This window comes from Mytilus galloprovincialis, chromosome 14 (assembly GCF_965363235.1).
Source record: "Mytilus galloprovincialis chromosome 14, xbMytGall1.hap1.1, whole genome shotgun sequence".
NCBI classification, from domain to species: domain Eukaryota; kingdom Metazoa; phylum Mollusca; class Bivalvia; order Mytilida; family Mytilidae; genus Mytilus; species Mytilus galloprovincialis.
Window position 1 is genome coordinate 60299183 of NC_134851.1, and position 14980 is coordinate 60314162.

Sequence of the window (14980 nt, forward strand, 5' to 3'; positions counted from 1 at the left end):
CTGCTCAAGCAATGTTTCGAGGAAAACAGCTAGTTGGTTATTAAAGGTACCAGGATTATAATTTGGTACGCCAGACGCGCGTTTCGTCTACATAAGAATCATCAGTCATCGGTGACGCTCATATCATCAAAATATTTATAAAGCCAAACAATTTCAAAGTTGAAGAGCATTGAGGATACAAAATTCTAAAAAGTTGTGCCAAATACGGTTAAAGTAATCTATGCATGGGATGAGAAAATCCTAAGTTTTTCGAAACATTCAAAGTTTTGTAAACAGGAAGTTTCTAAAAATGACCACATTATTGGTATTCATGTCAACACCGAGGTGTTGACTACTGGGCTGGTAATACCCTCGGTGATGAAACGTTCACCAGCAGTGGCATCGACCCAGTTGTTTATATAGCAAAAGTACCAGGATTATAGCTAAAATTGTTTTACAAAAGTTTTACGGACACCTCTGTGATTTAGTTGACCAACAAAAGACATGTGTGTGAGATTAAATGATACATACAGAATCGTCTATTATGTAATTGAATCAATTGTTTCCATTTCCCTGTTGTGTCATTTTGACATTTCTTCGAATGGTGTGTGATGCATTCATATCCCAATACGCTCATCCTGTTTGACTCATGAATTCATGTGGTTGTCTCATAGTTTTTTTCGATCTTGATTTGCATATTTTTAATGGACTTTGAACATCAGTAAACCTCTTTGAGATATTTATTTCAATTAAGATGACATGAAAAGAGTATTTAAAATACAAGCTGGATAAAGGATAACAACGAAATAATGAAAAGAAAACAGTGAGAGGACTAACAAAATAGTGTACGGGGTAAAAAATTAACAGTCTCCTTAATTAGGAGTTTATCTGATAGTTGTCCCATTTACAAATATACCTTATCTTCTTCTTTTATACCTTTTACTCTTGACTTGAAATAAAACCTTGTTCTATAACAGGAACCGTAATAATACACATGAAACTTTAATATGCATGGCTATTTGTTGCTTTACATCATCTCATCATAGATACCAGGATTAAAATTGTGTTACCGGCCTCATCAGTCTATCGAATCAAAACGTCTTAAAGGCCAGTAAAGTGAAATTGATAATCAAGACTCCGAAATGTTTTGTCAAAAGGATATGACGTAGGCAAAGTAACTCTAGACTTGTAGATTTAATTTTTACTCATGTATTGTAGTATTTGCAACCATATCCACAGACGACGATTTTCGGAAGCTTATTTTAGCTGCACAGTCGTTGGGAATGACAAATGGAGAGTATGTACATTTGTTTATTCGATTCTATGAAGTCGAGCATACAGGACTTCATAGTTGGGAAAGAATGGATGAATTTGATGAGGTATATACATGAGCTAATCTTTTTTTAGAGTTAAATTTATTTATAACTCATATTAAGGACATAAAACATATAAATTAGTTAGTAATGCAAAGTAGTTCGTATAAACCAAAGACTGAAAATTGAAACAGCTGCTGTAGAAAAGGGATATGAAGTATGCCGGCAAACTTTGTTTTTATCTGAAATGAATGTGTTTAGAAAGAATATGAAAACGTGAAGCCTATTTCTGGGAGTAAGACACGTGTTCAATATCCCGTTACACTCGAGACCAAAAGTTCAAGGGACCAAATATGTTACACACCATTATAATTAAAATATAAAAGCCATATCAAAACGAACAAATCCGAGCGATGACTCTTTTCATTAATTCATTTGCAATTGCAATCTAGGCTTTATATGAGTTTGAATCAACATAAATGTATATATATTTTTAAAAGTCCATTTCTTGATATTTGAAGTGAAGTCCGATATCATGTGATTCAGATAATTTTCTTTTGAAATAATAACAAAGATAATGATAACGACTTTATTTTAAAAAGATGGCTCAATAAGCATTCACCAATCTACATTGCAGCCCTCAAAACCGGTGATAAGAAAATAACAATCAAAACCAAGGAGTAAACAAAGACTCATAAAACCAAAAGACATTTACATCAACAGATACAAATAATAAATAAGAAACAATACGAACTCCACTAAAAACCGGGAGTGAAATCATTTGCTCCGGAAGGGTAAGCATTTCCTGCACTGTGTATCAATCTTTGTTTTGTTTCCTAGGTAGCTAGATCTGCTTATGACTCAGTCCTTGTTCTGCAACCGAGCAGACCCGAAAGTAAACTATTCACTCAATTTGTGAAAGACGTTAAAGAGACGGCATTCAACGAGTACAATTATACAATGCACAACGAAGAGGTAGGAATCCTTTATTTAATGTACACAATCAATGTAAACATACCATATTTCTAATAAATATGCGTGCTTCTATTTTTAAATTATCTAACCACACAATCATAAAAACGGGAGGATTTATGACAAAAGATGACATACTCAGAAAACCATTAAAAAATAAACAGTATTTTCCCTAAATATTAATATATAATTAAGTCATCATAGGCACCTAGATTGAAATTTTGCGCCAGACGCGCGCTTCGTAAAATAAAATGACGCACGAATAAAACAAAGTTTAAAAGGCCAAGAGTAAGAGAGTAACTTAAGTTGATTGTTTTAAGAGTTTTATCATGACCAGATCTGATGCATCCCAGTACCAGACGTTGTCATCATTCATAACTCTTCCAGGACGGCTCTTTGCAAGTCATTATTATAAACGTATATATAAAGCATGAAACAAATACAACTGCATCATTTGGTTTCTCGATGGTGAGTTGTCATCTTCATATTTTTTGATAACTACAAAAATTAGCTACAAAAAAGAAAATAAATACGACTATTTTACACGTACCACGCAACTGTTCTCGAAAAAGGGATCAGTGTTTTCTGAATTTGAAAGACGCGTGATATAATTGAAGTCATTATACAGTCGTGAAACATAAAATCAGATTGTTTTAGTCCGATAAGGGAAAAGTTGGATACGCTGGCTTAAAGTATGGTGACCTATAGTTGTTAATTTCTGTGTCATTAGTCTATCATGGAGAGTTCTTTAATTAAAAAGCATACTACATCTTCTTTTTTATAATAAGCTTCGATACATTTATTTCTCATTATGTTTTTTTTTAACCTAGATATATTTGATTACGGTCAATCAAGTATAGCATTAACCTAATTGAGGGGCGTAAAGGGGGTATATGCACGGAAGAACGCGAAAAAAAATTGCCATTTCACGATGAACGAATAATGAAAAATGTCTTGCACGTTGATCTTTTTACCGATTTCACGAAACACGGTGAATAACGAACCTTTTTCACGGCAGCACGTGAAATCAAAATGGCAAAACACGTTGCACGAAAATAACCCTTTACCATCCCCCTAATTGTTAGTTATAAGATTTATCTCAGCAAACTATCTTTACCATTGATTTATGTCTCAGGTGTGAAATCCTAACGATTGAACATTTTTCATTATGATATTGATTTCAAAGATGTATCTTTAATTGACAAAACGGATTTCGTGCAGTGCTTAACACGAGTATTAGCAATTCTTTTTTATTCTGTTGATTTTATAAGCTCTGATGACCTGTTTTCTTTAGATGAAGTACGTGACTAACTGAAGGACATATTTTCAGGCACTTAGGCAAGTTTAACTATTCAAACTGAATATACCACGGGTGTTCTACATGGCAGCAGACAATCTTGAATGTCATTTATTGATAAGGCTCATGGCTGTTTCTCGTTTCTGATTCTTTATTCCCGATTCAGTTGTCTTCCTTATTTACTTATTTAACAATTTTTATTTTGTGTCCCTTTATAGCTTGCTGTTAGGTGTTAGCCAAGGCTCTTTGTTTACTTTTTACTCGTTGTGAATTGGATTGAGAGTTGTCTCATTGGAACTCATACAACATCTTATTTTTATTAAACAGTATATTGAAACGCTAATCATTTTCAAAAAAAAATTGATTTGCCTTATATTTAAACCACCCTACCAGAATTATAGATTTAACTTATACATTGAAAAATAAAAATTTCTCCTGGATCATATCAAATGTTGAGAAAATCAGATTTTAAGGATCAGCATTTAAAATGACGTTTGTAGCGAAGATGAGCGAAAAAAAAATTGATTTTTTTATTTATTAATTCAAAACGAGTTTGAATCAATTTAATTGAGAAAATTGATAAAAGGAGATAAATGATAATGTTACGAGTCGAACAAATAACAACAACAGTCAACGAAAGTTAAAATATGATTAAGCAACAAAAATCCTTGACGTAAACCTGTGTTGAATCCATGCGCTCTGGAAACGAAAGCATTAATTTAGATATTGTTCATGTCAGCCAAATAAAGATATTTAAGAAGTTTAGATATTTTATACAAATTAAAACAATAACTAGTGCAGAAACCTAACCGACTTATTAAGAAATATGCTATTCATCGTCAAAAATGTCTTATAGAAGTTCGTCGTTTTCACGAATGTCACCGGGGCCAATCAAACTTTCAAAACTTTAATGTGTCTCTAATCCACCAACGTTTGTCAAAAATGTCTTATAGAAGTTCGTCGTTGTCATAAATGACACCTGGGCCAATCAAACTTTCAAAACTTTAATGTGTCTCTAATCCACCACCGTTTATCAAAGTCAATGAGAAACATAAACATCTTCATAAAATGTTTGCGTCCGAAGCGCTTTCCTGGATTAACCTTCATCAGGAAAAATAAAAGCAAAATAAAAAACTGGTATAAGATTTAATCACAAAAAATATTGAACTCCGAAGAATATTAAAAACGGAAATTTCCTAATCAAATGGCAAAATGAAAAGTTCACACACACCAAACGAATGGACAGCAACTGTCATATTCCTAACTTGGTACAGGCATTTTCGTATGTAGAAAATGGTAGATTAAACCTTGTTTTATATCTAGCTTAACCTCTCACTTGTATGACAGTCGCATTTTTGGAATTTTCTATTACCAGGTAAATATATTCACGACTGCTTTTTATGACTCAATCTCTGTGTATGCTCAAATCATCAATGAAACAATAGCGGACGGAGGAGATATACGAGATGGTCTTAATATAAGTAAAAGAATGAAAAATCGAGTGTTTCATGGTAAGTAGACATCTATACTATTAAACGAGAAGACCTCATTTTGGGTGTCGCTTCTCTTCTTTCCACAATAAATTAATCAACACGCCTTTGTGTCCTATAGGTACAGTGCATAGTCGCATTTTTCATCCATTCATATGATTATTCAGATTTAGTTATTTTGGGAGAAAAACGAGAAAAAGGGCATCCGGATATTGTCCCGTCATTGCACAAAATTTTAAGTCAGATTATATTTCCGGTTTGCGTTTTTCTGTATACTTTGAACATACATATACTACGAATAAAGTGTATTTTCAGAATTCTATCTGCTATCATTTTCAAGTTTACTATCCACGGTGGTCACAGAGTTTATTGAATAGAGAGGGTCTGTATACTATATCAATGACCACCATGGATCGATTAGAAAACTTAGAATTGAAAGTAAATACACTTTATTTATATATAGATACAGATAAGCGCTAAAATTATTCATGTGCACTTTTGATACCTTTTCTCCAGTCATTAAATCTTTTTCAAAATTCATTGATTACAAAAAAAAGAAGATATGGTATGATTGCCATGTTGACAACTCTCCACAAGAGACCAAAATGACACAGAAATTAACAACTATAGGTCATCTTGACGGCCTCCAACAACGAGCAAAGACCATACCGCATACTCAGCTTTAAAAGGCACCGAAATGACGATGTAAAACAATTCAAACGAGAAGACTAGCGGCCTTATTTATGTACAAAAAATGAACGAAAAACAAATATGTAACACATAAACAAACGACAACCACTGAATTACAGGCTCCTTACTTAAATGTTCATAACATACTAAATGTATATTCATATTGAAATTGATAGAAAACCACACATTGGGAATTTTGGAAATAAAGGAGGAGGGATTAAAAAAAACATTTTCCTGTCCCCAATAACCTATGATTTATGATACTTTTGCTGAAATTCTCCAGTCATTCAATATTTCACAAAATTCTTCAAACAACACTTTACATACTTTAAACTACGCTCTGAATGCCCGCGATTTCGCGGGTGTGTTCTAGTATGTATTGAAAATATCAAACTTGTTAAAATTTAACAACGGATACTCAAAGTTAATAGTGATCTGTTTGATAAATTTTGTGGAAATCAAACATAGGAAGTACATACTTAGGAATAAGCAGAAAATAAACAAAATATTACAGATCAGCATCAAACCAGTTGTTAGATTTTCCACGTCTACTAACTCAAATTTCGCACTTTACAAAAATATCAAGACAGAATTCATATTTTCAAATGTTTGAAGATATATTTAAAGCAAGGTCATATGCACCTAAGGACATATATAAAGACAACAGTAGTATACCGCTGTTCGAAACTCATAAATCGATAGATAAAAAAACAAATCCGGGTTACAAACTAAAACTGAGGGAAACGCACAACATTAAAATGTAACACACATAGAAACGAACTAAGCATTAGACAAAATCCGATGAGAATAACAAATATAACATCAAAACTAAATACATAAATTTAGGATAGAAAAGTACCGTGACATGTCTATATTAAAATTAGCCTGAAAGGTTAAACATTTTCCTCTTGTGCCTAATAAACTAAGTTTAGATTTTCTAAAGATATTGATACAACGAACAAAGATTCACATTTTTCAGATAAATTATTTTCCAAACATTAAGGTGGTACCCAACACTTTCACTAAAATTTATTTGTCTCGTTTAATTGTCATAAAATTTTGACAAAGTATTTACTTTGAACCTTTAACAAAACTATAAAAATTTCAAAAATTTTGAACCAACCGTTTTGTCAGAAAAATTACACTGGTTATATAGCAGTTTTTGATCATTGAGAAGCTTAATATTCCCTTTACAAAACAACGTGATTAAAACGTTTAGCTGACTTTACGGAGTTATCTCCCTGTAGTGTTAGGTACCACCTTAAGTAGAAATGTTAATCATAGAAGTAAAGTACTGGATAACTTGACACTCTCATTCATAAACTAGTAAAGTACTGGATAACTTGACACTCTCTCTCATAAACTCTATACAGTTCAAAGAACTGCATGTCAAATTTGTGCCGTCAATGTGGTATACAGTATTGGATTATTGACAAAAAGAATAAACTCATTTTGGAAAGTTCACTAATTATTAAAAAAATCTTGTTAAATATCTTGCAATGTTAAAGAAAGGCATAATCTGTATCGGTTATGAATACGGAAGTATTATTTTTTTATTTAGATTCAAATATAACATTACAAACATAAGCTGTTCAGAGCTTTTAACCAAATATATAAAATAACATTAACACAACATTAAAACTCACAACATGCAGACAAAATATATAACAGCAAAACCATATTGAAATAAATGCAAAGCATTAAATAAATAAATATTTTAAACATGCCGAAACTAAAGCACAAATAAAATTTAAGCACAATTAGAATCAAGCACTTATAAAAATACAGCACAAGTGTAAAGTTTAAGGCATGATAACATTAAGAGCTATTACTAAAGTTTAAAAAAGCGTATCTACATGCAGAACAACAGCATTTTGAACCATTCCAGGACTGTATAAGGCTTTTAAAACACGGTTTTCGTCCTGAAATGGGCAGGTTCTTTTTTCAAAGTATTCATATTGTTTACTAGGTATCAGTGGTAAAATATCCATTGATAAGAATGGGGATAGAGAACCAGATTTTCAGCTTTTAGACATGAACATGGATTCTGGGGATTTTGTTGTAAGTACAGACTGAGTAGCATAGAAAAACTACGTTTACTTTTTGTTTTTCCAGTTAATATAATAACATGAGCAACACGACGGGTGCAACATGTGGAGCAGGATCTGCTTAATCTCCGGAGCATTTGAGATCACATAAGGTCTTTAGTGGGGATCGAATTGCTTAGTCAGGTATCTTTCGCCCCTCTTTTAGACATATGTTTTACTGCAGGGTTTGTTGCTCGTGCTGTGTGGATGCAGTATTATGTATCAAAGTAATTTTTTGCAATTATAGGCTGTTTATCTGTATTATAGTATGGGCCCTTTATAGCTTAACGATCGCTATGAGTCATGACTCCGCGTTGAAGACCTATAATGTTTACCTTATAAATATTATGACTTGGATGGAATGTTATCTCCTTTGCACTCATTCTACATCTTCTTATTTCTATCTTATTATAATTTAATTTTGGATGCAATGCGTCTTCTGATTGGCTGACGTTATTCTGTTATTAGCCCATAGACATAATTTAGTCATGTGACCGTGACGTCATCAACGTTTTTTCATGGTTATCTAAGGTTTAAAATGGAATTTAAAATTAAATTATAAGAAATGACTGTAATATTTTTTCTGTCTATTCAAAATAACATAAAAAATGTGGTGCACACTGTTAAATAACCCGCTACGCGCGTAATTCAGTGTGCACCAAATGTTTTATGTTATTTCTTCATTGACAGAAAAAATACTACAGTCATTCCGTAAATAAAATTACATATGCATTACATTTGTTTCTGGAAAATAGAGTCCACTAGAGACAAATAGTATGGGTTAGAATGGTAAATTATGGTTTTAATGTATCAAGCAATAACTATAACACGTCAAGATTTCAAAGTATGGCGGTGGAACTAATTTAATCAATGGATTAAAGATCTCCAAAAGACTACTTTTAAGATTGTACCAAACAGAATGACTAGATCTAATTTGGCTCGTTTAATTTTTTTCACCTTAACTGAAAAAAACCAACATTTGTATTATTGTTCATTTATTAATCATGATTGTTTTGTAATAAACTTGTTATTCCATGTTCATTGGTATGTTTTGGAGTTGCTGTCTTTATAAACGAAAATACATTTAAAATTTATCAATGTTCATGAGCCTGTTATGGTTTGAAACATTAGGATGATTTGAAAACTAAATGTTCCAGTAGCACTCATGACTTCATTGTAAATTACGTTATTTAGTTATTTCCTTTTAGCACTATTTTGCAGTTCATCTTATTACATCTTTCTTATACTATTTGCAGATTGTTGCAGAATATTTTGGCTCCATTGGAACTATGGTATTTAGAAATGAGACTTCAATACATTGGCCGTCAGATCGAGGACCACCAAAGAACATTCCAGATTGTGGATTCAAGGGAGATAATCCCCACTGTAAAGTGAAAGGTTTGGTTATGATTTTTCATCAACGTGTCAGAAAAACAGCAGTTTTTTTCATGTTGATTAAAATACTGCACATGGGAAAAAACTCAGATGACCAATTAGTTTTTAATGTCACGCTACAGTCTAAATCGCAATTTGATTTATGTTAGAGAATCACAAACACAATAGGTCAAATATATAGAAAAAATTGAACTGGCAAAGGTAAGTTTTGTCTGGGAGGGATATGATAGTTTATGCACATAATTACTAAATGTGCAATAGCAATGGTTCGTCATTATATGGCTAGTCATGGACTTACAGTCATTAAACGATTATCATAATAAATAATCAACCAATAAAAATAATGAATTTTGTGTTTTGATCACAAAATTTGTACTCCGGGTACTGAGTAATTGTTTGTGACAGAAATGTCAGAAGAAGTTGCTAAACAGCAGTAACAATAATTAATTTGATGATGTCAAGACAATAATGCTCCATGCAAATCAACTATGCAATTTGTAAAACTATTTTCCCCATTTTGTTTATAGAATTTAACTCTACTGGACTAATAGCTGGCTTGTTTGTTGCTGTTTTTCTTGTAGTAGTTGTAGCAGGACTTATAATGAACAGGTTAAGTATTATCAAAAAGTTATATATAAAAGTAAGGGGGAAAGTCCGCTTTCTGATAGCGAAAAAAACACTGATATGCCAGTACGCAAATAGTGAAGAATTCCCAAGGTACAATATAAAACCGTAAATCGAAATAAACAAACAACACAATACACAAATACAATCATATACTCTTTTCAAGCAATGGAAACAAATGGAAAGCAAATGGAAATAGTGAAAACATCTGCCATATTTCTAACTTGGTACAGTCATTTTCCGGGGTTTATTCTGTCCTTCACCACATCTAACACTTCCTCTTTTTTCTAAAATGATTGAATGTCTACAGCATTATATGAAAAAAGAAAATATATCTCACGAATACATATAAATAAAGGCAACAGAAGCATAAAGTAAAATCAAAAAAATTCTGAACTCCGAGGAAAATTCAAAAAGTCCCTAATCAAATGGCAAAATAAAAAGCTCAAACACATCAAACGAATGGATAACAATGGTAATATTCCTGACATGGCACGTAGAAAATGGTACCTAGCTAAACCTCTCACTTTTATGACTGTCGTATCAAATTCCATTATATTGTCAACGATGTTCAAACAAATCAAACAGACATAATATGTAAAAAATAAATAAATAAGAAAATAAGGGAACAGCACTCAGCATATTGTTATAATCTTAATTACTATAAACAAAAATACACCGTTGTTCGAAGGTCATAAATCGATATTTTAGTAGAGGGAAGAGAAATAGAAATCAGTTGAGAATTGAAGGAAATAATTTATGATTGACAATCTATCACTTTTTTAGACGATTGAAAAAGGAAGCTGATTTGAAGAGTCAGTGGTGGAATATTCGATTAGAGGATATCATATTCAGGTCACAAGTGGTCGGTAGTAAACACAGCAAATTTTCCATGCTGATGGTAGGGTACTTATCATAAAGTAAAGACATTTGCCTCGTTTAAGATTTCTAGTTTACATATTGAATGTTTTGAACTATCACTCTAGCGGTACTGTTTTTGATGGAGTATAAGTTCCTTATTAATCATCAGCACATTTTCGCTGGTCAAGGTTTCGATCCACTCTCTTCCTCTTCACCCTTGGCGGATTAAGAACTTCGAATCAACGAGGTAATGATTTTCATTGGTTGCAGTCGTAACTGACTGCATCCAATCAAAAAGAGAATATAACATGATCACGTGTTAATGTAGAAAATGTATGTACACAATCGTCACGTGCTAATTGAAGTCTTTATCCCAGAAACATACGACGATATTAAGTAACAATTGAAATGTTCTTAATCAACAAATAAAAGTTCCTGTGTTTGTTTCGTGTACCAATGTAAGAATGTCAAACATACATTTTCGTTTCCTACTCCACCAAGTTTGTAGACTCTAGACATTACCGTGTTTACATCTTAACACTGAAGAGAGTTCAAATGCTACAATTGCTAAAGAAAAGTGTATCCTGAATGGGCGTGACTTTAATCAATCGATAGATGGCCCAACGTTGTTATCACAAATGTTGACTTCATCTGCAAGGGAGTAGAGGGAGGCGTGGATCGTAACCCTTGGCTAGCGAAAATGCCATCAGCCAAGTTATCATTCGATGGTCTTGGCATTATTTAAATAATACACTTTTCTGAAAATTTCATCTTTACAAAAAATATTTTCTAAAGATGTTGATCATTGAAGATTATGCAAATTATGCAGTACCTACAAAAGAGCAACTGGCTTGAAGTAGAAATGTGGTAAGTTTTGTGAACAGCGTAGAATATTAACATCTTTTTTTTCCTACAAAAATATTTGTTTATGATATATTGATTTTTCTAGAGCACTGATGAGTTACGTTCCTTGCAAAATGAGATAACAAGCACCACAACTGACTTCACATCACATAATAAGAAACCAGCTTTATATAAGGTAAAGGTGTATGAAAACCACTGTTTAAGGATGATTGCTCCTCTTGTTTTTGTATTTTTGCCAGACATTTGGAATCCTCTTGTTTTATCCATGTGGTTCCATTATATAAATTTCCACACTAACCCTTATATTTCTTTTTTATAATTATATTACATATAGTTTAAATAGCTATATTTAAAAATATCCTGAAGTCCTTTTTATTTTTTCATAGTTTTTAAAAAAAGAGAAAAGTGGCTCAAGTTAAAAGTAAGAAAAACTAAAGACTCATTTCCCTCAAAATTTATATTGGCTTATATTTTAAAAATAAGCACACGGACCCTTAATGTTTTCTGCTTTTTGTTCCTTTACTTGTATAATATCATTTAATACAAGTCTTTTGAAAAGCTTGTTATTTTGAAACACAGTAACAAACATACTTTATACAGAATCGAGATTTGTAGGGCGGGTGATGCAATCATAGCAAAATATGTGGGGTCTGAATATGTGTGGAATATATACAAATTATTAAAGTTAATATTTCCTATGGATCTACGAATTTCATCATTTTTAACGTGCCTCATTTCCTAGAACATAGTCTTAACTTACATGTGGGCCCATTTTATAATAGTTTTCAATTTTGTTCCCATTATTTCATTATTTATCTAAACTCGATAAAGATTCTTGTCGATAGTGGAAAACTGTATAAGTTGTATAGTTGGTTTTTCGTTGTGCCGTTGAAATCCTTTTTTATTTTTATATCAACTATTTACAGGGTACTTTAGTTGCAGTAATGAAGACTAATTGTCTCAAAATGGTTGTAAACAGAAAATTCCTGATAGAGTTAAAAAATGTAGGTACGCCACGTTATTTTGTGGGGAAAGCATGTTCAGTATTATCATTATTTCGATTTCTGTAATAATAATCAATAATGTCAATAAGACAACTCTCCACTAGAGACAAAGTCAGGGAGAAGTAAGCAAGTAAGGGTCACCGTACGGTCTTTAACACCAAAACCTCCATTGTGAGTTGAATTAACTTCCCTCTTATGATGATAGTTGTTACTACTATGGATTAATTAATATTCGTGGGATACTAATTATCGTGGATTTAGTGGTTTCATGTGATGGATCAGGAATTAAGATGTTCAACAAAACACAAAATTTCAATTGGCCTGTATACAGACTTTAGAAAAACACGAAGTCAAACAACCACGAAAATTCATTTTTTTCTCAAACAACGAAAATTGTAGCCACCATAATAAATGAATCCACAGTTTACTAATAGTGATCGTCTTCCAAATAAAAAAAAGATATTGAGAGATAAATTAAAAAAAATCAACGTTGAAGAACAAACTGCATTGATTTTGGCTTAAGCACAAACAACAAACAACATAAAAACCAATGATATAGGAGTCAGATCCATCCAAACTATTGTCAGCCCTCCTGTACGTATTACAGAGTAAAAACTTGGGATACATTAGAGTAAACACATGATTGTAACTATTTGACTATCATACATGTGAGAAGTTTAGCTAGCTATACAACAAGGTTTGATCAACCATATTCTACATAATAAGATACCGGTGCCAAGACAGGAACATGACAGTTGTTATCCATTCGTTTGATGTGTTTGGGCTATTGAATTTGCCATTTAATTAGGAACTTTGCGTTTTGAATTTTCCTCAGGGTTTCAGATTTTTTGTGATTTTACCTGTTTGTTCAAGAAATCGTTATAAATAAAGGCAACAGTAGTATATCGCTGTTCAAAAGTATCAAACCGATTGAGAGAAAAAAAATGGGGTTACAAACTAAAGTTGAGGGACACACTTCAGCTATAAGAGGAAAACAACGAAACAACACAAACACTCCAAACAATGAAGCGCAACAAAATTTTAACCACAATGCAATATACATAGAAACAAAATATCAGATAACAAATGTTAGTATTTTTTTTTAATTCAGATGAAAGACCTACAATGTAACAATTTGGTTAAATTCTTCGGATTATATAGGACTCTTAGAGGTGTATTCCTAGTAATGGAAGATTGTTCTAGAGGAAGTTTACAGGTACGTCTACTTTTCACTTTTGCAAAACAAAAATCACCGCATTGTAGTTTATTTACATATAAGGTATTAAATGTGATGCTGATTAGTACCAAGATTATAATTTGATACACCAGACGCGCGTTTCGTCTACATAAATAAACTCATCATAGATACCAGGACTAAATTTTATATATACGCCAGACGCGCGTTTCGTCTACAAAAGACTCATCAGTGACGCTCGAATTCAAAAAAGTTAAAAAAAAAAAAAAAAAAAAAAAAAAAAAAAGCTAAATAAATTACGAAGTTGAAGAGCATTTAGAACTCAAAATTGCAAAAGGTTGAGCCAAATACATCACTGGTAATCTATGTATGGGATATGACAATCCTCGGTTTTTCAAATAATTCATACTTTTTCAAACAGTTAATTTATAAAATTACCCTATAATTGATATTCATGTCACAATCGAAGTGCTGACTTCTGGGTTGCTGATATTCTCGGGGACGAAACGTCCACCAGCAGTGACATCGACCCATATTTTTTAAATAGTTGTATAGGTGATATTGAAAAGGGACCATTACCTTGTTTCCAGGTTCTTTTTTGTCTACAAGTAAAATGAATGAGTTTCGAGATCTTGACATCTTATCTTATGAAATATTATCTTGTGGAATATTGTGTCTCATACACTTTTCTTCTCTGCTTATCTTCAGTAACAAATTATCCAGTATTTTTTTAAATTCATTGCATTTTAGTAAACAGAATTGAAAAATCAGTATAATTTGTATTTGATTTCGACATCACCACACTTTTTGTTCGAAAAATTTGAAGTGATTTATCTAGTCATCTTTTAAAAGCTTTTACTCGAGTTAAATGAATCAAAATAACGTTGTCAATCAATTGGTTGACTTCGGCTGCTGTCTGTTCTATGGTCGGGTTGTTGTCTCTTTGAATTGACACCTTTCTTATTTCCATTCTTAATTTTATTGTCAATGTTTATACTGTAATATTCGTGATAAATCGTTCATATTTCCAAATAAAAATCTTCATCCTATTCATACATGTATTGGAATGTGAGCTTCCTCTTATATAAAGCTGCATTGTATTTTCGTTTCATGATATAAGATGATAGATAGCCAAGGGCCAGGATCTTTTATTAACAAAAGATAGAAGAGCTTTGTTTGTCAGAAGTAGTTGTTTGATATTACGTGCAT

The 14980-nt window shown here is 32.1% G+C and overlaps 1 protein-coding gene across 1 annotated transcript; it reads left to right on the forward strand.

Annotated features, from left to right (window-relative positions):
• Positions 1-4940: 4940 nt before the first annotated feature.
• On the forward strand, positions 4941-10641 carry LOC143058130 (atrial natriuretic peptide receptor 1-like). Its single transcript, XM_076231591.1, has 5 exons — positions 4941-5072; positions 7711-7802; positions 9085-9226; positions 9751-9837; positions 10634-10641. Exons 1-5 carry the CDS (start codon positions 5051-5053, stop codon positions 10639-10641), a joined length of 351 nt encoding a protein of 116 aa, XP_076087706.1. The 5' UTR covers positions 4941-5050.
• The last annotated feature ends 4339 nt before the right edge of the window (positions 10642-14980 follow it).

Bases quoted from the DNA above. Each gene is read 5' to 3' on its own strand.
- LOC143058130 (XM_076231591.1), top strand. From the start codon at position 5,051: ATGAAAAATCGAGTGTTTCATG. The intron at 7,803-9,084 runs GTAAGTACAGAC...TACTATTTGCAG, and splicing joins TGGATTCTGGGGATTTTGTT to ATTGTTGCAGAATATTTTGG. The intron at 9,227-9,750 runs GTTTGGTTATGA...TTTTGTTTATAG, and splicing joins TCCCCACTGTAAAGTGAAAG to AATTTAACTCTACTGGACTA.